The following is a 27,489-nucleotide window of genomic DNA, read 5'->3' as shown; positions in this document are numbered from 1 at the left end:
CACATAAACGGAGGCCACGGCTTCAACACACACACACAGAGGCGACAGACATAGTGAATGGCCGCCGGCTACAGAAACCCCACTGCAGTGGTTTCCACAGAAAGTTGGGACGCAGTTTGTGTGGGGGAACATTTGCTGACACCACACATGGTTGTGATTTACACAGTCGTCCAGCGGTGCCAGCCCAGGCCTGAAGTTGTGGGCAGGATAATTGAGTGTAAGGAAATACGGCAGCAGAGAGCAGGAGCAAAGGAAGACAGATGACACGCAGCATGTGGCTCCTTCATCTTCTTTTGCCGACGCTCCTCCCTTCGTGTTTCAATGAGTGACGATGTACAGTAACAAGACTTCTGCAGCCACACAGGCTGCTCTGTGAGCTCTACATGCTCACTGTGACAACACAGGCCTTATCGGCCCGGAGGAAGTTTATCATAGTTCAAGAACGCCCCAAAAGAACTAGGAATGATAGATAGGCAGACCTGAGAACGCCATCATGAGGGAGTTTTTGGATTTCCAGGTCCTTTGATTTTGTTTTATTCTATTCTTTATGCATAAATATTTATAATATATAAGTTGTTAATGACAGAATCACATCACATCATCTCTCAGAGTCGATTGTAGCACCAAAGAAAGAGTATAAACCTGCTGTAGTGGCTGTCCACTCCGAGAGCCTCTCTAGCGTTGCTGATGTACTGCTCCAGAGACAGAGGACCTCCACCTGCTCCTGCTCCTGCTCCTGCTCCTGCTCCTCCACCCTGCGGGCTCCCACCACCACCTCCATCGTGGAACTCCTCCACTCCGGACTCTCCGAGATACACCTCGTTAAACTTGACAATACCTGGAAGGACATGAGTGAATTAGTGCGTGCACATCAGTGTGCCGTGTGTTGGTGTGTTCATTTGTCTGCATTAAGAGTCAACTGTGTGGTGATCACAGCGATCTGTGGGGTTTGTTCCCACTCTCAAGCTGTTCGTTTAGCGCTGTCAAAAACAGTCTGCGTACACACTCAGAATGCAGGGCAGATTTTGGGAAACATCTTAATTATTAACAAGGTTGACAGTCTGAGGCCGGAGCAGCGAGTGGATCTGAGAAACTGCAGTTTGGTGAAACCTCCAAAAACAAAAGTGTCGGCGCTACAAATATGAAGCTCTCCTGAGGAGGACAAACACTTTGTGGTCATTAAGGTCAAAAAGTGAATAAAATCAGTGCCCAAATGTCCTCAAACATCATGACAGTTATGAGATATGAGTGTGAGATAAGTGCACACATGGTTGACACTTCCGCCTGAAGATGGTGGTCTTTTTGAGCCCTTTCCAACCCCCCCCCAAAAACATGTCACACATATTCTTGGACATAAAATGAATGCGACACATTCAACAGTCAAACTGAAGTGTTTTTATTTCCTTTTTTTTGCAGTGCATGCTGTGACAGCACTGTGCAACATTTTCAACATCCTCTTTGTTCAGACAGACTCGGTGAAATCCTTCTTCCTTTGTCTAAACACATTTTAATTTCTTCCACCAACTGCTTTTTCAAATGTAAAGCAGCCAATCAAAAGACGGAGTTGTTGTTGTGAATGACAGGATTCACTCAGCTTCATTCAAGTTTTGCTTTTGGCTCTGAAGTGTGTAGATAGATGGATAGATATAGAAAATATTATATTCCTATTTTTGGTCCTCACAACCCCGAAACATGAGGAGACACAGTCAGGCTGTTCTCACAATCTTTTAGTATGTTTTCCTATGTAAAGTAATGCACCCAAATTCATACACGTTGCACATATTTTGAAAGGCTGCAATGACGTGATCAGTTTGCTGATGGCAGTGAACGAGGAAGCAGTCATGTGCTCACCATAGTTCAATGGTGTTCATTATGTCTTTAGTTTCTGATGATGACTTTAGTTGTTCTTTTATCTCAGACATGTTAGGATGTTTCATACCTTGACATGTTTCGGCGGAAACTTCTGCCTTCCTCAGAAGTGTCTCAGGACGGTCACGCCTCCCTAATATCGGCTGATTGACAGATCAGCTGATAAAGACGCGTCACAGTGACACTTCTGAGGAAGGCGGAAGTTTCCGCCGAAACATGTCAAGGTATGAAACATCCTAACATGTCTGAGATAAAAGAACAACTAAAGTCAACATCCTCACCATGTTTCTTTCCCTTAACCTAACCTCTGTAAGTATTATTACGTAACTGTGCATTAAGGACGTAACGTCATTTGCAGGGCGCAAATTTGTAGAATATCATACAACCGTTCTGTGAGAATAAGTTGACCGAGTATCTGATTGGTTAGAGCACACACCACATGGGCACAAATGCCCCGAGCAATGAGTCCCTGGTTTGATTCCCACATTTCCTGTATCTCTCTGCTATCTCTGTCAAATACAGGCATGACATGCCCCAAAAAACAATCTTCAAAAAACTTAAACAGCTGGCTGACATTGACGACATTGACACGTATAAAATATTCTGGTTTTGTCCTTATTTCAAAAAAGACAATATTCTTTCTAAGCTGTTTACATGACTGATAGTCCGAGTGGGCGGAAGTTTGCTGCAGAGATCAGCCTCTCATTGGGCGGAACGAGCCACCCGCTGAAGTCCCGCCCTACCACCTCCGGTTGTGTAGCAGTTTTCAACCGTTTTCAACACGTCCTTTACTTTTGCGGTGTTTGATCTTGCGGGGATGTAGCCATTTTTCTGCCATGGTTCGCGTCCTGTAGGCGATATTTTTGTGGGCATGTTACACCAAAACCTGTTTCCCCCCGGCAATATTTTTGCAAGCGCACCGTTGCTGTGGCACCGCCCAGAATGATTGTGATTGGTTGAAAGAAGTACAAGCAGCCGGGGCGTTTTTTTTTCTCCAATCTTAAAGTGAGAGTCGGCCCAGCCAAACCTTTCTTTTCTAGAGAAAGGTCTGGTGAGCGAGACTACATGGCTGATAAAAAAATTCCATTAATACTTCTGTTCACATGCAGCCATGCATACTCTGATTAACGTGCCCCGACATGTTGTTTATGACATCAAAATAGAAAAGTTGAACAGCTAAAGCCGCTTGTGCCATTTTATATAAAAATTTTCAGAGTTTTCCAATGGTGGCGGACATATTGGACCGTCACCGTACAAACTCAGCCTCCCTCTTTCATTCCTTCAACTACCTTCTCGGAAAGGTTGCTGTTGTGATATTTGCACATTCCCAAAAACCTGTTGATATCCAAGTCTTTCATGATGTTTAAAAGCAGGTGTGTTTGTCCTGTTGACCAGAAATTTGGACTTCTCTTTTGGGTGTGTATCTCTACCCCACAAATTCACAGAGCCGACCGTAAACAGGTAAGAGGCTGTGTGTCGCAGACTACAGTTAAAAACTTCAACTGAGACGCATATTCTGAAAGCACTGTGTACACGTCCAAGGAATGCTCCTAAAACCTGAGTAATACCGACGTATCCCAAATGCCTTAATCAGAAAATGGGAGAAACGGAATATGCTGTTTACATGACCACATGATCAAATTCAGCGTAGACACTGACAGTGCTGGAACTTCAGATAACAAACGAAGCAGCAGAGAAAGTGGCGCAGCTGGTGCTGTGACTGAAGAGTGTCACTGAAGGATGCTCAATGCGACAGATGCAACAGATCCCAGGACTGTATCAGGACTACTGGAATCATACTACAGATATTTTAATGCAAATCTGAGCAAAGCTGATGACGCATCAGTCAAACTGATAAACTGAGGAGTGCAGCTGAGACTGTAACACTTGGTGGCGAACGACTCTGTAGATGTTTCCAGCGAGGACTGAGCCTGGTGTCATTATGTATGCAGGTTGCTGTTGTTATTATTCAGTGTGTGTTTGTGCTGTGTTACTGCACTGTGTCAGGGGAGTTTCCTCCTGCCAACAAAGGTTGGCAAACCAAATCATAAAAATAATAGCTTCCAGTTTTTTTTTTAAAAATCGTATTGTGATATAACTCAACCTCTCCTGGAACACTCCTGGTACCTGGCCTGCTCTACACCTTTCACTGCTCTACACCTGCAGCTCTGCAGACTTTCTCAGAGGAATTATTCACAATCTGTGGTTTTATTATGTTAGAAACGATGGCAGAGGAAATCTGAAATCACGTCCACATTAAAGGAACAGTTCATTCTAAAAACTCACATCCTGAAGATCTCTACAGTCTATCCAAGGTTTCTGTTGAATGGTGTTAAGGAGTGTACGCCACTTCCCACGCAGAAGTTGCGATAAATAAAAACAGACTTGATGGGAGAAACTTTGACCCATGCTCACAAACATTTTGGAGGCAGGAAGTTGGTGACACAGATGATTGTAGAAACTGCTGAATATTTTTTGGTGCACGCCATTTTTTAGGTTTTGTCCGTATGTACATTCTTAGTGTGGACCCTACACACAGTTTTATAACTGAGACCCCAGAAGCTCATTTCTCTGCACCAGTCAGCAATCAGTTTTCCTCCTCTACTCTTCTCTGGTCACATGTAGAGATGTGTCTTTGTTTGCTTTTGTGTCTCTGTGTCCACTTGTCTCTCTCGCTCTCTGCTTAGACACAACTCACAAATATGTGGAGGCATATTTGATCATCAATGATAATCAGATCATTCATATCATATATAATATATCCTTTATATCCCTTCAGTGCTGCGTCGTAGGCAACTGGACTTGCTTGAGTTTCTTGAAGATGTTTCACCTCTCATCCAAGAGGCTTCTTCACTTCTAACGGACTGTAAGGCTCACGTGTGACCTCAACGACTCTGTAAGGGTTCACACCAACACAGAAGCTCCTTTTACACTGCCAGATTTTCAGTGAATGTTGGGCTGTTTTGCCGGCAAGCTACGAGCGTTTAGACACACAGAGCCAGATTGGCGAGTTGATCCGAGGTGCCCAATTTCCCGCCTCGTAGGGTAGACATATTGGTGGAACCCTTTTAGTTTAAACAGACCAAGGCACCCTTCCGCCACGGGAGGGGCTGTTGATGACTTGTGGGAGGAGCTGTTGATGACGCCGCACGTGCGAGCCACTGGTGGTGGATAAACAGGAAACAGCTGATAGCAGGAATTAGTGAGCAGCTAGTAGCAAGAGGGAAACACAAACCTGACAGACACTGTAAAGATGAGCAACTGGGGAGACAAGGAATTGCGCGCCCTCCTTGTCCTCGCAAACGAAGAGGCCATTAACCATCAGATGACGGGGACGGTGAAGGACGGGCCGACTTATGAGAGAATCATCGAAGGACTGACCAGCCGCAGCTTCCCTCCCACGTCACTGTTTACGTCACACGCTGAGCTACACGTTTTGTTACTTGCTCACGCCCCCCATTGCCCCGAAAAAGACGCATTCTGTATAAACAAAAGTAGGTAGGCGGCATTTTGCTGCACTCCCCGATTTTGTTTTTATACTGCCAATGCTGAAAAAAGACTGATTGGGCTTTCCTGCAAATTTGCACAGTTCCTGTTTAAAAAGGGCTTAGGTTTAAAGTCTGCGACTCTGCACCAGTCAGTTTGATAGGTAGACCACGTGGTTTGTTTAAATGACGTAACAGAAGTGCATATGTAACTGATTTAGTGGACAAATAGTAATGCTCACTTGCTGCTAGAACACTGTGTAAAATTCATATAAGACGCATTGCTCATAAACAGATTTTAAAGACAGTGTGTTCAGTGCAGCTGCTGCAGGACAATGGATGAGGTCATGCACCACCAGGACAATGTCCCGTGTTTCTGGCATGGAAATATAAGACTCAGGAAAATGAGCTCAGCAGGATGACTTTGAAATATCTCAAAAGTAATCCAAAGTATTTAGAATAAGTTACTTAGTTCAAGTAATCTAATGGAATATGTTACAGATCTGTAGAGGAATATGTTTTAAAAGTAACCAGCTCTCCTTAAAACCCATCCGATAGGAAAACTTTGTGTGGGAACACACAGAGTCTACAGGTGAGTACTATATACAGTTTATTTAGGTGAACTACTCCTTTAACAAGCTTAAGCCCTTTCGACCTGGGGACTGATTTACGGGGTTAAGTGGAACATTTGATATTTCCTCTGAACAAATTCAAGTTTTGCCCTGATGGTGGCATGAAAGGAAAATGCAGACTCTTGAATTATTGCAGTTTCGTTTTTTAACCTCACTTACAAGGTGAATATATATATATGTGTGTGTGTGTGTGTGTGTGTACCTGTCCCTGGAGATATCAGCCAGCTGTACAGAAAGCCTCCAGCCAGAGAGTAGTAGAGGACCATGGCCCTCTGACCGTTGACCGTCTCCAGGATGTGCTCCACAGTCACTGGGATGTACGGGTCAGCACTTGCCTGCTGGCTTCCTTTCTGGCGTTCGACCAGGAGGTCAGCGAAGGCACGCGTCCGCCCTCGCTCCGCTATGGCCAGCGCCTCATCGTGCCGCCCTGAGTCATAACACAGTAGATGAATAATGAAGGAGTGGAGCGGGAGATTCGGGGGAGCAGAAGGTCTGAATTAGCACTGAGACATCAGGTGATAATTTGTGCGTCGCTAACAGGCACACAGACAGAGAGTGTGAACGAGAGGAGAGGTGAGAACACCTCGCTGACAAAGTGAGGCGCAGTGATTCACACCAACAACAACAGGACAGCTCACCGAGGCTGACGAGGACTCTCTGGAGAGCCTGGTACGAGCTGGTTTGCAGATCAAACAGAGTGAGCTTGTAATCTGTGCTGTGCTGCGTCTCATGACGAATCGTCTCAAACAACACGGACGCTCGGTACAACTGAAACACAGAAAAACAAACATCACGACTACACTTAGAAACTGCAGAATACAACTTTTTGATGAGCTAAACACACACATATATGTCACCTGTCTGTGTGTATGAAACACTTCAGTTATAACAGAGGGAGCTGGTTCAATATTTCAAACCTGACAGAGCGTGCTGTTACACTATTAACCACTGGGGGGCAGTACTAATACACAACAGGCTCTGCCTCTCCTCCCTCCACCACACTGGGAACTCCATCAATCAGTCCAGTTAAAGTCATTTTACCACACATCTCTGAGCAAGGCAGAAAAACAGAGTGTTTCTCCGGGATCAAGACGCAACATAAATTAAATAACACAAACATTTATATGACACAACGCAGACACCTGAGCCTGCACACCTGAGATTTATGGAGTGCAAGTTAAAATAGTAAAAACAATCTGCACCCAGTGGTGGAGGAAGAACTCATATCCTCCAACTCAGAAGCATTGCTAAGGTACGACCAGTTCTTTTCTTTTTAATACTTTCTATTTACGAACATTTTTTACGTTTAAAGTGTGAGTAAGTTTAGGAACAAAAGACAAAAGTAAGGCGTCATACATCGATCAGCCAAAACATTAAAGCCACTGACAGATGAAGTGAGTAACACTGATCATCTTGTTACAGTGCAATGTTCTTGTGAGGAACCTTGGGTCCTGTCATTCACGTAGATGCCATTTGACACAATACACACACCCAAACATTACAGACCAATACACCCTCTCATGGCAACAGCACTCCTTGATGGCAGTAGCCCTCCAGCAGGACAGTGCACCATGCCACACCACAAAAACTTCTCAGGAATGGCCCAAGGAACACGACAAACAGCTCAAGGCGTCAACCCGCCCTTCAGATTCCCCAGATCTCAATCCGATGGAACATCCATTGGGCATGCTGGTACCTTTCCTCACAACCCACAGGACTCAAAGGATCCGTCAACAATGCCTTGGTGCCCGACAACACAGGACACCCCCAGAGGTCCTGTCTCCATGCCTCCATAGGTCAGAGGCTCAACGGAGTTTGGACTTAGCTCTGACCTGTTGAGGCCTGGACAAAGGACCTCTGGGATAGCAGTTTGTCCCACAGATGCTCAATCAAATTGGGATCTGGGGAATGTGAAAGCTAGGTCGATGCCTAAAGCTCTTTGTTACGCTCCTTGGACCATTATTGAGCAGTTTTTGTGGTGTGGCATGGTGCACTGCCGAGAAGAGTGGGGGTACTTGGTCTATGACAATGTTTAGGTTGGTGGAGTGCGTAAAGGGGCATCCACGTGAATGCCAGGACCAAAGGTTTCCAAGCAGAACATTGCATTGTAATGAAATGATCAATGTTCTTCACTTCACCTGATAGTAGTTCTAATGTTTTGGCTGATCGGTGTTTATGGTACAGACAATGACGATGTGGAGTCTGTCTCGATGGCTGAATAAATACACTATTTTCTCCATCATTTTTCTCCCAGTTCTTTTTGAAGTCGTATGGAAGAAGTCATCTGTTCCAGAAGGTTAAGTGTTTAACAGTATTAATAAAGAGGTTAGCAGTGGGGCAGTTTTTCTGCAGCCAGTATTTTGCAATGGCCTTTTTACTTGCTGCCATCAGGATCTTTAGTAGATGGGTATCATCTTCACTTAGTACGTCAGGGATGTGTCCAAGAAAAAGGGACCTGAATGTTGTACTGATACTAAAACCCAAAGTTTTTGAAACGATTGTTGCTACTTCCTTCCAGACAGTCTAAGGTACGACCATTTCTAAATGACAAAGATGCAGAGAAGCTGATTCATGCCGTTATTTCAAGCCGACTCGACTACTGGAAAGCACTTTTTACGGGCTTCCCGAAAAGCAGCACTAACTCTGAAGCTTGCCTATGAACCAGAACCAAGAGGAGAGAGCAGATCAGGCCAGTCGAGCTGCTCTGCACTGACTTCCTGTTACATTTAGGATTAACTTTAAGCTCCTCCTCTTTGTGGACAAAGCCCGAAATGAGCGAGGACAGGGGTCAGCAACTTTTATTATCAAAAAGAGCCAATTAACAACCAAATCTGTCCAGAGCCACAAAACATATTTTAGCCTTAGTCGAATTTATCAACCGGTGGCACTGGCGGCAGTAATCCTGTGCACACTGTACATACATTTTCACCGATTTATCATCCTATCTTGGAAATAAAATTGTGACAAAAGCAGCAGATTTGTGTCTTTGGGTTCTTTTTTTGTTACAAATGAATGTGCCTGAGATGCATTTTTCTGGCTGTGTCCACTCACTATGACGCAAACACATTTGGATGCCGATGATTTGTGAACATGTCACAGCGTATGACAAACTTTCTGGTGCTGGGTTGTGATGTTGGCAAAGGCAGGAGGCTCGCTTAGGGCTCCAAATGTGCTAGGACCAGCACTGACTTGGGTACTGTAGATACGCAGCTGTGAATTCAAACACACACACACACACACACACACACACACACCTGGTGTTGTGCCTCGTCCAGGTTTCCTCCGGCCCACAGAGACAGGCCGAGGCGATGCCGTATCTTCGCTTCATCTTCCCTCCGCCCCAACTGCTCCGCCAGACGCAGACCTGAGGAGAAAAAGAGGAGCGGGAGAGAAGAAGAAAAAGAAGAGATCAGACGCTCGTTCCTACATCTGAAAATCATCTCTTTGACAGTCCCGGCTCTTTGACTCTCATGACAACTGTTGCTGCATTGAAGTGAACTCGTGCTGAGCCCAGGGCGCTCACATTTGCCATTCTTTCTCTCTCATTGTTCCCTTTTGTCTTCCTCTGCCCCGCTCTTTTTATCCCGCTGACTCGAATTCAAAGATCTCGTCTCCTCTCTCTGCTCTCCAGTTTGTCTCAGATATGTTTCACCTCCCCCGCTGTGCAGACGCAGTCGTGGCGGGTTGTAATTAGTTCTCATTAGGCTCTCGGATTGAGCTAAAACTCATCAAACATCAAGTTTTGATTTACGATTCTCTGCCTGTCTCTGTCTGTCTGTAAGTCTGGCCCTGTGATGTTCGGTATCCGTGCTCCTCTCCCTGCAGTTGGGGAGGTTAATTGGAGGCACACACATGCGAATGTTTCTGCAGCTCTGTCCTCACCTCAACTCCCAGTTAATGATCAATTAAAATCCAGAGGATCTGTGAGTTTAGTGACAAGCCGTGACCGTGTCTTACAGGCCCAATGAAGCCTGAAGGAGTTCATAAATTAACACAAACATCCCGTACATGTTTTTACTTTGTGTTCTCGTGTGTGTGTGTTTAAGTGTATAACAGAGATTCAAACAGGATTACTTTCAACAAGGCTGTAAAGTAGAGAGATGAGAGACGTGTGTGTGTTTCACAGAGCAGTCTAGTTAAGCGAGAAGTTAAATCAGACAGGATTATTGACAACAAGCCGCCTGAAGGAAACCACTGCAGGGTAAACACCCGGCGCTGATCTTCTATTAGCCTGTGTCAGGCTCATGAATACTTGTCATGCTTCTGAACGGTTTCAGAAATACAACTCACAAATGTTCTCCGGTCCAAACAGCTCTGACTTTGGGTAAGATACACACACGTGCAGATCAAAGTGTGTGCTGAGAGTGTGTGTGACTGCAGGGGGGAAGGTAAAACTGTGACGAACTCCAGAGTTTGTTGATACGTGTCAGAAACAGGCTGCTTTTGAACGTGGTGGAGAAGCTGGAATCAAAAAGATCAGACACATGCTGCGTTGATTCAGGTGGAGTATCCAACGGTCCATTACGTCACTGCCTGTTGTTTAATGGTGCATTCAAGAGATTACTGTCACATAGCCCTGTTGTGGATGGTCCCAACAGAAGCGTTCCTTAGCGTCCCCATGTTTGGTCCCCCCTCTGTTGGGGTACCTAGCACACAGATCTGGTACTAAAAGGTGGAGCTGTGAACACTGCAGTCTGATTGGTCAGTAGAGGACGGTCACTCTGCTCAGGGCTGAGTTGTGTCTGGTTTTGAGGCTCATGTAACCACTGTTCATACTGTGGAGAGTTTTATTAGTAAACTGTAACTATAAAATGAAACAGAAAAAATAACTTCATTCACTGGGCCGACTGCCGGCAACTTTTAAGGTGGAACGTTAACTTGTAATGTTACTCAATGCATGAGTTGATGACGTGAATCCATCAGGACACCTTAAATTTCACTGTGACAACTTTGACCATCACTTTAGTTTTTATATGACACATACTTTTAGTAATGACTTTAAAAATATAGATTAATTTGGAGCGGATTATGTGAAGGTCATATATTCTAATCCTCACTTCCTGTGGGCTACAGCAACACTAAACCCCTGAGCTTGCCTGAGAAGGACTAAATGCACAAAGCTGCTATTTTTAAATATCCCATGGAGAGAGACTCTCACTGCAGCCTGTTCTATTTTGTTGTGAAAATGTGGGCGTGCAGCCTCGTTCTGTGGACGATAAACCAGGTGCAGACTTCCATCTGTGTCACCGCTGATGAGGAAATACAGCGAGTGCTGGACGGAGCAGTGAGTGACAACAACCCCGCCCACATTTAAGAGGACTGTCTGAACACACCGAGGGTCTAGGTACCATGTCTGAAGGCTTACTGCTGGTTCCAGAGGGACTGGACTGAAAGGGTTTGGCTTATGATGTTTTTGGTGGGCGGGGCTTAGCTGGAGGCAAAACAATTCTCCACAGACATTAGCTCGCTCTAGCTAGCAAGTTCTGTTGGCTTGTTTTAGAATGTAGAGGAAGCTGATGTGAGTGGTGCGTTCAGAAATTCTCAATTTGAGAATCTGGCACAAACTGGACCGTTATCCAGAGCACCGCACTCTCGGAGTGACAGAGGGCTCTCTGGGCAGAGCTGCATAAATGTACAATGCCGACATTTTCCCTGAAGATCACATCTGGTGACAGACAGAATTAAAAACTGAAAGCGGGGCTTATAGGAAACCAATCTAAACACAGATGGTGTCTTTATTCTATATCCATTACATTGCGCAATTAACATTTACTTCATAATGATAAGTTGAATTAAAAAACATGTCTATTTCCACTTTAAAGCCACTGTGTTTCGAGTTTTTGATGAGATTACAGCATCTTTAATTCTGTTCTGATGGTCTAACTTTGAGACAATCCCGACATGTTGCATTCATCCCACTGGTTTTGCACCACTTATGTTTTTTTAAAAGCATCTCTTTCGGTATGACCACTAGGGGAACCAAAGTAGTTCACTTTCAATTCCACACATTTGAAAAGTTCTGTTTTTTAACTTGATGGATTTCTAAATCTGTGTTTCTCTCTGTGCTCGCCTCACTGGTTTGAAGTGGCCGGGACTGCTTGTGTTGCCACTGTCAATCAAATCCGTTCAAACCAAACACACAGAATACAAATTAAGCAGATTAGTTGAGATTTTAAATGTTACACTCTAAATAAATAATACATATGAATATTTTTTCCTAACTTTAAATATATATTTATTTAGTCATAACTATCTAATTTTATAGAAACCAAGTTTTAATTTAACGTCAGAATCTTGAATACTTATTTTGTGATCACAGGAAAATAAAGTTTCAATAATTTATCATCTGTTTAATCACACACACTTCCTCTTCGGCCTTCATACACAAAGATATAAGATGCTGCACATCCACTGGTGAGTAACTCAGCTTCTCTCTTACCTTCCTGCAAGTACATCACAGCCTGTGCATAGTTTTGCAGTGCATGGTGTGTCCTCCCCAGGCTCCCGTAGGCCAGAGTTTTGGCTATCAGATCGTTGGTCTGAGCTGCCACACTCAGGTGCTGCTCCTGGAAGACCACGGCACGCTCGAACTTCCCGAGAGCTTCGTAGGTCAGTCCCAAGTTTCCGTAAGCTCGTCCCTGGCTCCTCACACACCCCGTCTGCTCTGCGATATCCAGAGCTCTCTGGTGCCACTGTAGCAGGATGGGCAATATTGGTGTCAGTGTATGTTCACTGAAGATTTTGTCACTTACAGGATCAGAATGTTATTCTAAGTGTCTGATAACATTATGGAAATGTTGCTCAAAGGTTGACCTCTTTGTTAAAGAGTAAGATCCTTTTTGTTTAACCACCAAATTGTAATAAGTTCATTCTTCAATCCAAGTGGCTGTTGGTGACAAATTTGAAGAAACTCCCTGAAGGTGCTCTTGAGATATTATATTCAAGAGAATGAGATGGCCGCGAGGTTACAGTGACCTTAACATTTGACCACCAAAATCTAATTAGTTATTTGCTGAGTCGAAGCAAATATTTCTGCCAAATTTGAAGAAATTCCCCCAAGGCACTCTGGAGATATTGTGTTTACGAGAATGAGACAGATGCAAGGTCAGAGTGACCTTGACCTTTGACCCTCAACCACCAAAATCTAATCATTTCATCGGTTTATCGATGAGTCCAAGGGCTCGTTTAGGTCAAATTTCAAGGAATTCCTTCGAGGCCTTCTTAAGATATGGCGTTCACAAGAATGCGATGGCTGCAAGGTCACATTAACCTTGACCTTTGACCACAAAAATCTAACCAGTTCATCACTGAGTTCAAGTGGATGTTTGTGCCAATTTTTTTTAAACAATAGCTCAAGGTGTTCTGGAAATATTGCATTCACGAGAGTGAGACAGACAAGATCACACTGACCACCACCACCAAGATCTAATAAGGTCATTGTTAAGTCAAAGTTGACATTTGTGCCACAAAAAAAAAAATTGCTCAAGGTGTTCTTGAAATATGGTGTTCACAAGAATAAGACAGACAAGGTAACACTGACCTTGATCTTCGACCTATGACCACCAGAACCTTTCGGTTTATCGTTGAGTCAAAGGGCATGTTTGTGCCAAAATCGAAGAAATTTCGTTTTTGAGGTATCACATTTACAAGATTTTTTTTTTTTTTTTTTATGGGATGTTATGAGCTGGAGCAGGGAGTTCCTTGAGTCTCTGTAGGTTTGACAGAGCTAGGCTAGCAGTTTCCCCCTGCTTTCAGTCTTTATGCTAAGCTAAGCTAATCAGCTGCTGGCTGTAGATTTATTTTTAGCATACAGACATGAGAGTGATATTGCTCTTCCCGTACCTTAGCAACAAAGCAAATAAGTGTATTTCAAAAAATGTCAAACTATAACTTTACAGCACTGATGAATCATGCATTTGCACACAAACCTGTAGCGCCGTCTCGTTGTCTGCCATCAGCTGATAAACACCTCCGAGTGCATCGCTTGCCTCTGCTTCCAGGGATTTATCCTGACAGTTAAAGCAGGAGTTACTACACATTTTTGTGCATTGTGTACTTTTCATTAAATAAAGATAATTTGTTATATTCAGCAGGGCAACAAGAGAAAAATCTGTGGCTGAAACAAGAACCTTTAGCAGGTAAACCATACCCCCGCTGTGCGTGCAATGTTCAGCTGGTGTTCCAGACAAGAGAGGGACTGCTCGTAGTTGCCCAGCTGGCTGTGTAAAGTGCCCAGCTCCCCGTACGCCTGAGCCTTACCCCCTCCTTCCCCACCCAGCTCATGGGCGACCACCAGCCGCTTCTCGAAGCACACCAACGCCTGCTGGAGACTACCCAAAGACCTGAAGAGAGAGGAGGGAAAACAAAGATGTGATCATCTTAAAAGAAATGAACCTGTAGTGTTTAAAAATACATATTACTGGGTTTCACACTACCACAGAACTCTTTTTCCAAAGACACCCATATGGGCAATTAACAAAGTAACCATAAAACAAATTAATAATTTAGATTTTGGTTGTAAAAACAGTGCAGAATCCTCCGAGAGAGAAAAAGAAGAAACGTCTACAAAGGCTGACTCCACTGAGATAAATCAGTGACTCCACTCTCCTCATTTCCATCTCATTCACACTCCAGAGAGCAGAAACAGATGGATAAAGGAAACCCATCATTAAGCCTTGTTCCTCTCCTGTCAGTGAACATTACTTGTATGGTTTCATATGAGAAACATTTGGATGTACTCTCTGAGAAGAAGCAAGGGAGCAGGCCCTGCCTCCCACCACCACTGCTGCTTGTTACTGTTACTGAATTATGATTATTTTCATTATTATCACGGCTCTAATTTAAAATGTGTACGCTCGAGGCAAGAGAAGCTCATTTTTCTTGCATAAATGTTGTCCTGTTTTAGTAAGGCATATCCAAACTAATGGGAGCGCACAGAACATAAATATATACATGACATAAATATTAACACAAGTAGAAACAAAAGTCCGTGGCTGTGAGGTGCAGTTACAGCATGAAGACACCTTTGGTGGACTAAATTAGCATGTTGCAAATTTGCTCACACGCCATGTCTTCCTCCTTGTTTGTAATATACCTGCCTGTATATATATAGTATATAATCCAGTTTCTATGTTCAGCATTCATTTAAAAAAGCTGTAATATATGCAAATCATGTGCCTCCTCCAACACAAGACAGAGTGGGTACAAAAGAAATGCAGAAGAGAATTAAAAATACAAATTAAATTAGTTTGACTCTTATTTGCTTTCTTGCCGAGGGTTAGACAAGAACATCAACACTACTTTTATGTCCGTATGGTAAAATGAAGCTACAGATAGGGGAAACAGTTAGCCTAGCTTAGCATAAAGACTGAAAAGAGGGGGAAACAACCGTGTTTTATCTCATTTGTTTAAGTGTAAACGTGACATAAGTGAGTTTATAAGGGACTCTATTACCATAAACTATAGAAAAAATGGACTTAACCCCACTGGTCCGAGGACTCCCATTTTAGTTTGGCATTTCAGTCGTCGCCATTTTGTCTTTTTGGAGCCACAAGTGACAATATTTGAATGAGAGGGTGGAGATAACCGTAACGTTATTTACTGTCTTTGTTAGCACGGTGCATTTACACCTATGGTTAACTGTGATGACAATGATGCTAACATAAGCCCCGAGCTTAGTTAGCTCAGTTCAATTACAGCAATGGTTAACAGTGATGACACTAAAGGAGCCTGCACATGACCAGCATTAAAAATCTCTTGATGCCCGCTGTGCCATTGTTTTCCTATGGAAGCAGTGTTAATGCTGACGTCGGGGTACTTTTCGACTTCAGCCTCGCGTTGTGGGCTTCACCAGCATTTTGACGCAATGCCGAAAGTTCAATTTTGCTGAACTTCAACCCCGTTTGACGCTGACCTTTCCGTGAAGAGCCAGTGATTCTGCCGTCGGCAGCACTTTCCGCCTGCTGCCTGTGTGTGCATATAATCAGCGTTGGGTCAAGCCGACGACGAGCGCTGCGGCATTGGCAAATCTGCAATCATGTGAAAGCGCCTTAATGCTAAACTTGGCTGCTGGCTTAATGAGCATGGTGCATTTGTGGTTAACTGTGATGATGTTAAAAAAGCTAAAGTTAGCCGCTAGCTTAGTTATCATGGTTCATTTACAGCTATTGTTGACAGTGATGTAATCTCTCAAGACAGATTCTGCAATTTACATTGTAGAATCTGTCGGCAGTCCTGTGTGAAAGATGGCTACGGGGGTGGGGCTTTGAGTTTGTAATGCTGCGCTTTAGCCAATCACAATGGAGGGGGCGTGGCCGAGACGTGCAGGTGTCCGTGCAGGTGTCCGTGCAGGTGTCCCCTTGCTGTTTCTGTAGGAAAGGACCTACAGAAACAGCAAGCTCCGCATCCATAGCGACCGCTCCACCCAAAACGCCGTCTCATCAACGTGAAAATTTTTTTTTTTTTCCAGCGGATGTCTTAGTTACAACATGATTGAGCTAACTGGAGTAGTTTCATGTCATATCCGACAACGGGAGGCTTTTAACAGATGATGTCCTGATGTTAGCTTTGCTAACTGTCCCTGTCAGCTGCAGCCACTGATGCTTTCTAGACATTGTGATTTCCCATAACTGAATAAATACCACACATAGCAACACAAAACTGCTTTGCTAGCTCAATCATGTTGTAACTAAGATATCTGCTGGAAAAAATCTTTTATTCACGGACCGTTTATTGAGTTATTACCTTATTTTTATACAGTTTATGCTTATTACAGACACTGCTAACGGCTAACGTAAACATCTAACAGTTAGCCCAGCTATTCTACGATAACCATGTTATTAATTACAAATCGTGCACACAGAAATAGTAACGTTTGTTCAATCATTGTGAACAGACTTAACAAACATCAGATTAGTCTACACGGTGATATAGTGACGTGAAAAATGTGATAGCTAAATGGTTTTCTACTTAAAGTATTTGTAAACAACACAGCGATTCCCTGGGGGCACCGCCGGAAGTGAAGGGCGTGAGCGATCGCCGAGGCCCCTGCACTTCCGTTAGTCGAAAACTCCGGGCTGTGCCTCCAGAGGTAAAGGAAGAATTTTTTTTTTTTTAACCGATGGATTTCCAGATTGACAGTGATGATACTCATGCTAATGTTAGCTGCTATCTTAGTTAGCAGAATTCATTTACGTCTATGTTTAACTGTGATATTCTAATGCTAACATTAGCTTAGTTAGCTTGGTTTATTTACAGCTATGGTTAACTGTGATGATACTAATGCAAATGTAAGCCGCTAGCTTAGTTAGCTCAGTGTATTTACACCTATGGTTAACTGCGATAATGCTAATGTAGGTCACTAGCTTAGTTAGCACGGTGCATTTACAGCTATGCTTAACAGTGACAATACGAATGCTAATGTTAGCCGCTAGCTAAGTTAGCACAGTTGATTTACAGCTGTGGTTGACTGTGATGATATTAGTGTTAATGTTAGCTACTACCTTAATTAGCATGATTAATTTACAGCTACGGTTAACTGTGACAATACTAATACTAACGTTAGCTGCTAGCTCAGTTAGCTTGGTGCATTTACAGCTATGGTCAATGGTGATGAGACTGCTAAAAACTGAACTTCCAACTCCTTCGATGGTCTTTTAGGACAACCAAATCCTCAAACACGATTTTTTTTGGGGCAACCAAAACGTTACAATTAACTTTCATGAACTTAACACACTGAAGTAGCAACAGATACAGCTACTCTGTGAATCTGGGGTCAGGTTTGAGGGGGGACAAGGGGGGACGCCATTATCCCTCATTAGCAAAATGACCATCCAGGTCCAGTCCCATACACTGTTGGAAAGAGGAGATTCTTAGCTTTCAAATGACACCAGCATTACCTTTGTACTCCAAATACTAACCAAGATAGGTCACAAACATGAGAGTTATTATCTTCTCATCTAGCTAAGTGCACTTCCTCTATTTCCCTACCTGTGTGCATGGCCCAGTCCTCTGTAGGCCTTCTCCTGGTCCTGGACGTGGTTCAGACTCTGAGCCACAGTCAGGTACTTCTCATAGTACTGAATCGCCTCCTCATAGTCTCCCAGAGCATCATAGCAGTCTGCCAGGTTCCCATAAGCCCTGCCTCTGTCCAGCATGCTCTCAGTCCCACTCAGCTGCTGCAGCATGGCCAGCTGCTGCTCAAAGTATCCGATAGCTTCCTCAAACACCCCCATGTTCATTTTGGTGATGCCCATGTTCCCGTGGACCTGGGCCTCCAGACGGGCATCCCTGAGTCCCTGGGCCAGACCCAGCTGGGCCTCATAACACTGGAAGGTTGTAGCATAGTCTCCCAGGGCCATGTGTACTGCTGCTAGGTGACCGAGGGCGCGGCACTCTCCCTGCTGATCACCTAGATCCTTTCGGACGGTCAGTTCCTGGCTATGGAAGGACAAGGCTGTATCCAGCTGACGGAGCAGCCTGAGGGAGAGAAAGAAAGAGAAAGAAAGAGATGTATGGCGTTCTTTATTATATGCAAAACAATAATAGAGAAGCAGTAGGCAGGAATACATCATTGAAAGTAAAATTTATCGATCCTCTCTTCAATGCCTGTAGACCAAAGCTGGGTCAGCCGCTGCCTTGATCAGTTAGTTAGTGTTATTGTGTGACTTTGCTGTTTTAAAGGGTTAGTTCAGATTTACCAAAGTCACACAACAACACAAACAAACCAACTGATTAAGACAGCAGCAAACCAGCAGCTCCTGTGTTCTGCGAGGTAAAATTACAGTTTTTGTCAATGGAGTCTGGCTTTAAAGAGAGCATAGGTAGGTTTCACTTTCCGTGCAGCTCCCCGTTGCAAAGGGCTGTCTGTTTAAAGCAGGATTCAAATCGACATCATACCTACAGCGTAACCTGACGTGCACCTCCCCAGAAATGTAACTACACGCCACAGTGACGCAGACCTCCTGTCTGTCTCTGTAAGCTGAAACCATTTCCCTCAGTGGAAACAAAGCTTTGATTTACTTTAATTTCACAAATAAGAAACAATAAATTGTGAAGACAATAAAGCCTCCACAAAAATAGCATTTTAAGTCTTGTGTGTGATTTATCCTGGTTTCATATGAGCAGAGGAAATCTCTTCTAGCTGCTAGGCTAATTTATACAATGTAAAATGCCATAGGCTTGTGCTAATAACGTTAGCATGTTGTATTTGTTTGGAAAACGTGTTGTTTTGTTTTTGAACCTTGTGAGCTGTAATGGAGCCGAATTTCGTAACGTTACCTTTGTTAAATGTTGCTGTTGTCCCTGGTTTCATATGAGAAGAGGAAAAAATCCACTAGTTGCTAGGCTAATTAATGAAATGTAAAATGCCATAGGCTTGTGCTAATAACGTTAGTATGTTGTATTTGTGGGGAAAATGTGTCCAGATAAAGACAAGTGTTTGTCTGTGAATGCTGCGAGTTATAGTGAAGCTGATTTGTGTTTGAAACTGTCTCTATTAAGCCATGTTTAATGTGTGTTTATTGTGTGTTTAACGTGTGTTTAATGTGTGTTTCATGTGTGTTTTGAATCAACTAAACTTTACAGCACTTCACAGAAACTCCGCCGCCAACTAGTGTTGTGGAGGTGTAACTGCAGAGTGACACAGACAGTATAAATGCTCACAACAGCGTAGGCCACATGTGTAGGCTACAGCGTAGGCTATGGCATAGAGCTGACACACAAGTATAAATAACGCTTTAGAAGCACTGAGCATACGACTGGATTAGTAAGACTTGGATTATACTGCATGAGTTGTGTGAGAGCTCATATACAGGTGTTTTGATATAGTTTTGCTGTTGTTAAATTTGGACCCCTATGACTTCAATTCATCAAGAATTGCATGCAAGAAAAACAAAGTATTCTTCAGTAATTCAACGTTACACAGGATGAGTAATTGACATACAAATGGCATTTGGGAGCTGAAGTGCTCCTTTTAAGTCTCCCTCCAACAATGCTTATCAAATATGTAATAATAAGAAAAAGAAGATCATGCAAATAAAAATAAAATGAGAATCTAAACATAAAATAGGTGATAGAAAGTAATATAAATTAGACAGCAAATGCAAATGAATGAACCAAATGTAAACAAGAATGTAAGAATGCAAGACCACACAGTCTAAAGTCTCCGTCGACTCTGTTACCTGTGAACTGATCCGAGAGCTGAGTAGGCGTCGGCCTCCATCTTCTGATCGTTGACCTTCTGAGCCAGACTTAACTGCTGCTGGTAGAACCTCACAGCTCCTGGGAAATCGCCCCGACACACACACACATCGCCCAGGTTTCCAAAGGCCCTGAACACCGCCTGCTGACAAACACAAACACATCATTAACAACCACTTCCTGTGTAAAGGATAAAAGTTGTTACAGTTGAATGAACACAGCGGCAGCTCTAGGTGACCTGTGTGTTATCCAAGGCTTGTGCTAGAGACAGAAGGTATCTCTGACACTCCTCTGCTTTCTTGTGCTCCCCCAGAGCTTTGTAGGCCAGACCGAGGTTACAGTAGGCTTTGGCCTGGGCTAGTTTGTCCTGGAGGTCCTTGGCCAGGGCCAGGTCCTGCTCATAATACCTAGGAAATGGATGAAAAATGCAAATCATGGAATAAAAACACCAACTGAAAAAGCATGATTTAAACATTTCATTGGCCCAATATGCAAAACATAAGGTTTGTATCCTTAAGGTTTGAAAAATCATCTTATTCTACAGTTTGACAGTCCACTTCATCGTCTGTTTGAGTTTATTACAGCTCTTTATTGAAACAATATTGTAGAACTAGATTCCAGTGGTGGCTGCGCAGGGTTTTTTCCGACTCGTGTGATCCAAATAATTCCAGCAACGTTGACAGCAAAACATTTATTGAAAGAAAATAGACATTTGTGTTCAACACAAATCCTTTTTAAACCACGTCTGTCAGCGTTTAATCTTTCACAACAACAGTGGCGCCCTCAGAAATGTTTCGGCACACCAAAACCAAAAGCCATAACTGAATTTCAGGGATTTTATTGTGCTGTTTAAGCCACTTAAAAACTATGTCAATATGAGGGTTAAGGAATCACATACTGATGTACTTTCTTATTTTACAGTTAATATTACTAACTGTCTGATGTGCACAGACTAATACTGGTACAGTTAACATTTTGAGTTCCACAACACTCCTGTTTTAATGTGTTATGTATCTTGACATACATGTTCAGAGATTCATTGATCTTTAAACAGGCTACTTGACCTTTTCCTTAAAAAGACAAATATACAGTTTTAAATTGAAGGGGCACGTTGATTGTTCAGAACAGAACATTAACTGGGAACAAGCCTTCTCATATTCAGGGGAGACTCGTGGCCCCTACAACCCATTTTCATTCAGATGTCTTGAGGTGAGAGGTCAAGACGGCCATGCCAGTTGTTCCCACTTTCTGACAAAATATGCCAACATGGTTGGTGCCAATGGAAGCCTTAGGTCAGGGGTCGGCAACCACTACTATTAAAAGAGCCAAAAAAGGAAAAAAAAATTGTTTGGAGCTGCAAAACATATTTGAATAAAGACAACAACCTACTGAGTCTAAATTAGCCCATCAACATTACGAATAGATCTAAATTAGCATTCATTAATATGATTTACTACGAGGTGGCTCTTTATAATTTTTTAGTTTACTTTGTAGTGTTGGTGGTGAAAGCAAATGAATCTGTCTGCACATTATTACATCCTCCATTTTCCTCTAAGACTTTTCCATTTTGGATTTGGAATCCAGAGCTAGCCTTCTTTGAAAATTAGCAAAATGTAGAGGAAGGAGCACGAGGTCGTAAACGTATGACGCATATTTTAGGCTGCACATTTTCACAGCTGTAGACTGCAATAATCACTTTAGACCTGCAACAATGATAATAAAAATCTGAATGTTACGTTATGTTACTCATTAAATATAATTTCATGTCAAAGCCACAGGTAGCCAATGGAGAGGCGCTAAAGAGCCGCAAGCAGCTCTGGAACGGCAGGTTGCCTACCACTGCCTTAGGTTGCCTTGTTTCGTAAGATATCACTACCTTCATGCCAGCTTATAAATTGAGTGCGCCATGGCCTCTTAAAGACAGTAATGTCGGCCAACGTCAATTGTTTCAGGGCGGCCATGCCCTGGTCTAAGAGAACACACTTTTCCTATGACTCTACCTATCCACAGTGCTGTGCCATCTTTGGAAACTTTGGTATCTCCTCTAGTATTAGAAGTAACGTTTGAAGGGTTTGTCCTGACTCGTATAAAGTTTGTGTTTTATGAGATGAATTCAGTCTCTGACCTGACGGCGTCTCGGTACTGTCCAAGGCAGTAGTGAGCATAGCCGAGATTGTGGCAGACCTTCCCTTCTCCCTCCAGGTCCTGCAGGCCTGGCGCCAGAGCCAGGTACTGCTGGTAGTACGGTAAGGCTTGAGCGTATTCACCTCTCCAGCTGTGGAAGTTCCCCAGGTTTGCTGCAAAAGAAGAAAACATTATTTTAACAATCCAAATTCATTCTCTTCTGACTTCAGTGCATCTCTGCCTCTTGTGCAGCTTGCCTAGCGCTCTGGCTTCGCTCTGAGTGTCCTGCAGCTCTCGTGCGATGGTCAGGTGGTGAAGGTAGTGCTGCAGAGCTCGGTCGTGAGCACCCAGCGCCTGGTAGGCCACAGCCAGGTTACCGTGTGTGGAGGCCTGCGACGGACGATCATTCACCTGAAACACAAAGACATTTCACACTCCTGTTCTCCACACGAGCGTCTACGTGCTGCTTGTGAAGAGCGCAGCAGATGATTCACCTCCAGTGAGATCTGCAGCTCCTGTCGATGATACCGGACAGCTTGGTCGTACATGCCGAGTGCGTGATAGGCGTTGCCCATGTTACCGTAGGCTCTACCCTGGGCAGCGTAATCACTCAGCTCCTGGGCGAAGGACAGGTGGGCTTTGTGGAGCTTCAGGGCCATCTCATACTCCCCCTTCATCTGGTGGATGATGCCTGGGATGGAAAGGAGAGGGAAAGAAATGTACAACAAAGAAATTAAGCAACATTTGACAGCAAGTCAAATCAAGTCTCAAGCAATTTGAGTCAAGTCAAGGCAAATCTAAGGTCTGCTAGCAGAGCAGTTTTTTGGAGCAAGTCTCAATCCACTTGGAAGTGTCTGATGGCACTTAGACAGATTGCTGTACTGATCATGTTACACCACTGTCTGTCTTATAACGGGGTATGATGCTGTTGTGGTTTGCACGTCACCCGAGTGACCGACGACACGGGGTCAAACATTACGACATTTCCCTGGAGGGAATACCCCAGAAGTCTGTCAACAAAACACACACGAAAAATGATGCAAGAAAATACGCAAGACCACACTAGAGACAGGAATACTTTCCTCCAAGAACAGATGTCCACAAAGTTGTCCCCTGACTCCTCCCCCTGATATTTCCCTCGCTTGCATCTTGCGCTGTCATTGGCTTTAGGTCGTTGCTAGTGTCACTGCTGATCAAAGCCAACAACAGTCTCTGGGGCTGAAACATGAAGCCAACATGGAATTTTGGACAGATGTTCGACATGTAGCGCACGAGATTTCTTTTTTCTAAATTCTTTGTTCTTGGCATTTATCCAAAGGGACGTAAAATAAAACACAGTGAGCACATTTTTCTGGACATGCACCTACGACGAGCCTAAAGATCAAGCGTTAATGTGGAAAAGCACCCAGAGTTCAATAGCGGAGATTTTACCACATCAGAACTCAGTATCGTCAAGTCTCAAGTCTCAAACAAGTCAGACAAGTCTCAAGTCTGCAGCTCTGTTGACAAGTTCATCCAATATTAATATGACTAAGTAGTGAACATCAAACAGAGCCTGTTGCACATGTAGGAGTCATGGTGAATTCCCAAAATGATGCACAGAGATATAAATACCAAACAAGCAAAGACAACGTGTGTGTTTGTGTGCACGTATGTGTGTGCATGTGGACATATGAGAACACACACACATGCTTTCCAGAGTCTTGATGAAGATTTGAGTGCTGAGCAGTAAATAATTAAAAAGCTACAGCGTAAAAATTCAACAACTCTAATAATATCTGCAGCTATGGATCTGTAACATGCAGAGATCCAGAGGAGATGCGTCTCCGTCCAGGGAAAAGGAACTGGAAAACTTTACGTCCCAGTGGCTTTCCCAACTTTTTTTGTGTTGTGATCCCAACTATCAACAACCCAGTTTACCACAGTATACACAAGCTGGAAGAAAGAACACAAGTTAAGGAGGAAGCCGGGGACACAACAGAGGAAGACGGTATAGCTGCAGGAAAGTTGAGAAAGTTGAACATGAGGGGGTTTCAGAGGCAACTAACTGCAACTTAGAAGAGAAGCAGAGGCATTGTTGCTGCACAGCCACACAAAGAGGTGACACACAAGACTCTTAGATCATATATCCTAACCTTCTACGACCCTACATCCCCATATGAAGACATTACAATTTGAGTTTGCTGCATCTTATACTTCATTTGGCTTAACTTAGACCTACTGTCCTCGTTCGTGGACACTCTATGTACCATATCTTCCAAGTCAGTCTTCAGCCGATTCTGACACAAAAGTAGACGACATACAAAATCTGATCAAAAGTCATGATTACAACTTGTTTATTCATGATTAATAAAGTTTGTAGTTTGAAACAGCGTACCAATTTGACCAATTCTACCAACAGTAACAAGCTAAGACGCCGCTAATTAGAAAGTACTCGTTGGAGGACTTTATTTTTGCATTATCGCAGCATTTCACACAGGCCAATCAGCAGGGCAAATTCATAGAGTTACAAAATGAAAAAAGGCTTTTCACAAGGCTTTTAGATACATTCACCAACCCCTTTATTAGGGACACCTTGCTAGTACCAGGTGGGACCCCCTTTTTAATTCTTGGTTTCACAGATTCAACAAGGTGCTGGAAACATTCATTGGAGTACAGTGAACTCATAGTCATGTTTGAGATGATGTGAGCTTTGTGACATGGTGCGTTATCCTGCTGGAAGTAGCCATCAGAAGATGGGTACACTGTGGTCATAAAGGGATGGACACGCTCAGCAACAATACTCAGGTAGGCTGTGGTGTTTAAACCATGCTCAGTTGGTACTAAGAAACACCATTACACCACCAGCAGCAGCCTGAAGCGTTGATACAAGGCAGGATGGATCCATGCTTCCATCTGAATGTGGTTTTTCCAATCTTCTATTGTCCAGTTTTGGTGAGAAAACCCGTGTGAATTGTAGCCTCAGTTTCCTGTTGTTAGCTGACAGGAGTGGCACCTGGTGTGGTCTTCTGCTGCTGTAGCCCATCTGCTTCAAGGTTGGACAAGGTGTTGTTGCTTCAGAGATGCTCTTCTGCACACCTTGGTTGGAACCAGTGCTTATTTGACTTCCTGTTGCCTTTCTATCATCTTGAACCAGTCTGGCCATTCTCCTCTGACCTCTGGCATCAACAAGGCATTTTGGCTCACTGGATATTTTCTCTTTCTGGGACCATCCTCTGTAAACCCTAGAGATGGTTGTGCTGAAAATCCCAGTAAATCCTCAGACCAGCCCGTCTGGCACCAACAACCATGCCACGTTCAAAGTCACTTCAATCACCTTTCTTCATCATTCTGATGCTCAGTTTGAACTTCAGCAGCTCGTCTTCACCATGTCTACATGACTAAATACATTGAGCTGCTGCCACGTGATTGGCTGATTAGATATTTGCCGAAAGGAGCAGTTAACAAGGTGGCTTTTGCATTTGTTGCACAGCCATGTTCAGGTATTGAAATGAACAGTTTAAGACATGAACAGAAGACTCTAACCTCAAAATTACTCACTATTCAAAGACAATGCTTAGCTTTTTTTACCTCCCAGGTTCTACATATCCAAAACAGGGAGAAATTAAAGAATGCATGCCAAACAACAGCTGGGGTCTCAGGAGGTTCCCCCCCTGTGTGTTTGTCTGTGGTTAACTGCCGCCTCCATCTTCCCTCTTCACTGTTACTGTGTTTAGATGCACACTAATAACTTGATTAAAACCAGATTGAGGCAAAACTGTGATTATTGCGTCTCTCGTGTAAACACCTTAATCAGGTTTTCTCAGTCTAATTATGATCCAAATCAAAGCAGCACAACTTGATTAACAGGAATGGATGACATGTCTTCCTTTCAAAGCACTGTTGAAAGAACAGTGATACCTTTTTAATTTCTTCTGCTGATGCTTCTGTTACTGTGCATGTTCAGGATATAGAGCCAAACGTTGGTGAAGGCCTACCTGTGTAGTTCCTGTTGCTACGCCTGTCAAAGGTTAAGGTTACAATAATAACTGACGGCTCAAAATTCCTTTCTGAAACAAAGACTTAACATATTATAGTGTTGAGATTTTTTGCTGCCTGTGGCCTCTGGTCAAGGGTGTGTCCAGCCGTGTTACAAACTGGCACGAAAGGTGGTTTTGGCATCAATGTCTGACACCTAAAATTGCTCACAGCTCAGCGGTAATTGACGACTTTAGAATGAGAACGGGCTGAAACTACAGTGACCAGCTGCTTTAGGGAAATTACTGAGACCTTTTTGATTAAACATTATGTTTTTAAAGATTTACATCTTCAGTCGGAACCAATGCCTTTGAGCAAAGAGCCACAGACAGGAAGTCAGAAAGTACCTAGAGACACAATTGCTTTTGAGTCTTAGGCTGCTGTCAGCCCTAGAGTGGTCTCCTTTGGTCTGAATCAGGGACTCATGTTGTTCCAAAGTTGTATAATTGCTGAGAGTTGGTTCGTGTTCTCACGGCAGCATTTACAAGAGGACCAGATCAAATGCTTTGTGTGAGAAAGCTGCTCTTGATTGGTCAGAATTTCCATGTGGGAAAAATCCAGGAAGTAAAGCAAACGTTGAAGAAGAGTACACTTGCAAGATAAATGTGACACTTTCTAATGTCACAATGGAGGGACAACTACGCAGGTTGATTTTAGCGCTGCTCATCGTGGACTATATTGCTGTCATTGTTCATTTTAGTCAAAGCATACAGTTTGAAAACGAGGCGCGGCTCCAACTAGAAAACAATGTTTTGATGCATTGGATGTGCTGAATGTGCATATTAAGGCAGTACAGGAGGAGGTGCACATTAATAATCCTCCAGGACTGTAACATGCTCATGTTTAACCCAAACAATGTGTCATGTGACTGCAGTTGCTTCACATCCAGGTCGAACACCTTCTCACCACAAACCAACCGCACCAGAGTTCCTTTGGAACCGGACTGAGACCACCTCTTCAAGAAGGTCTCAGTCTGGTTGTTTTGGTGTGTTCACACCCCCAGTTTGCAACATATCGACATAAACACCTGTTGATCAAATGTTTGTGTATGAATCCCTGTGTCTGCTGCTCCAGTCTTGAGACACAGCAGCAAAAAGAACCTACGAGTCCCCCAAAAAACATCTGAGCAGCCATCCCTACACAAGACCATTACGCTGACTATT

At 43.5% G+C, this 27,489-nt stretch overlaps 1 protein-coding gene across 1 annotated transcript in view; it reads right to left on the bottom strand.

Annotated features, from left to right (window-relative positions):
- Window positions 1-27,489, bottom strand: part of ttc28 (tetratricopeptide repeat domain 28) — a 214,254-nt gene that overhangs the window by 19,417 nt on the left and 167,348 nt on the right. Inside the window, exons 9-21 of the mRNA XM_033646573.2 lie at window positions 22,804-23,000; window positions 22,567-22,720; window positions 22,311-22,482; window positions 20,424-20,592; window positions 20,167-20,327; window positions 17,975-18,463; window positions 14,136-14,328; window positions 13,915-13,995; window positions 12,426-12,678; window positions 9,241-9,350; window positions 6,625-6,754; window positions 6,189-6,413; window positions 643-838 (exon numbers count right to left, since the gene is read on the bottom strand). Of these exons, the coding sequence (XP_033502464.2) occupies window positions 643-838; window positions 6,189-6,413; window positions 6,625-6,754; window positions 9,241-9,350; window positions 12,426-12,678; window positions 13,915-13,995; window positions 14,136-14,328; window positions 17,975-18,463; window positions 20,167-20,327; window positions 20,424-20,592; window positions 22,311-22,482; window positions 22,567-22,720; window positions 22,804-23,000 (2,530 nt within the window). The remainder of the gene's footprint in view (window positions 1-642; window positions 839-6,188; window positions 6,414-6,624; window positions 6,755-9,240; window positions 9,351-12,425; window positions 12,679-13,914; window positions 13,996-14,135; window positions 14,329-17,974; window positions 18,464-20,166; window positions 20,328-20,423; window positions 20,593-22,310; window positions 22,483-22,566; window positions 22,721-22,803; window positions 23,001-27,489) is intronic.

Source organism: Epinephelus lanceolatus, chromosome 19 (genome assembly GCF_041903045.1).
Source record: "Epinephelus lanceolatus isolate andai-2023 chromosome 19, ASM4190304v1, whole genome shotgun sequence".
NCBI lineage: Eukaryota > Metazoa > Chordata > Actinopteri > Perciformes > Serranidae > Epinephelus > Epinephelus lanceolatus.
This window is presented reverse-complemented; position numbering and strand designations above follow the sequence as displayed.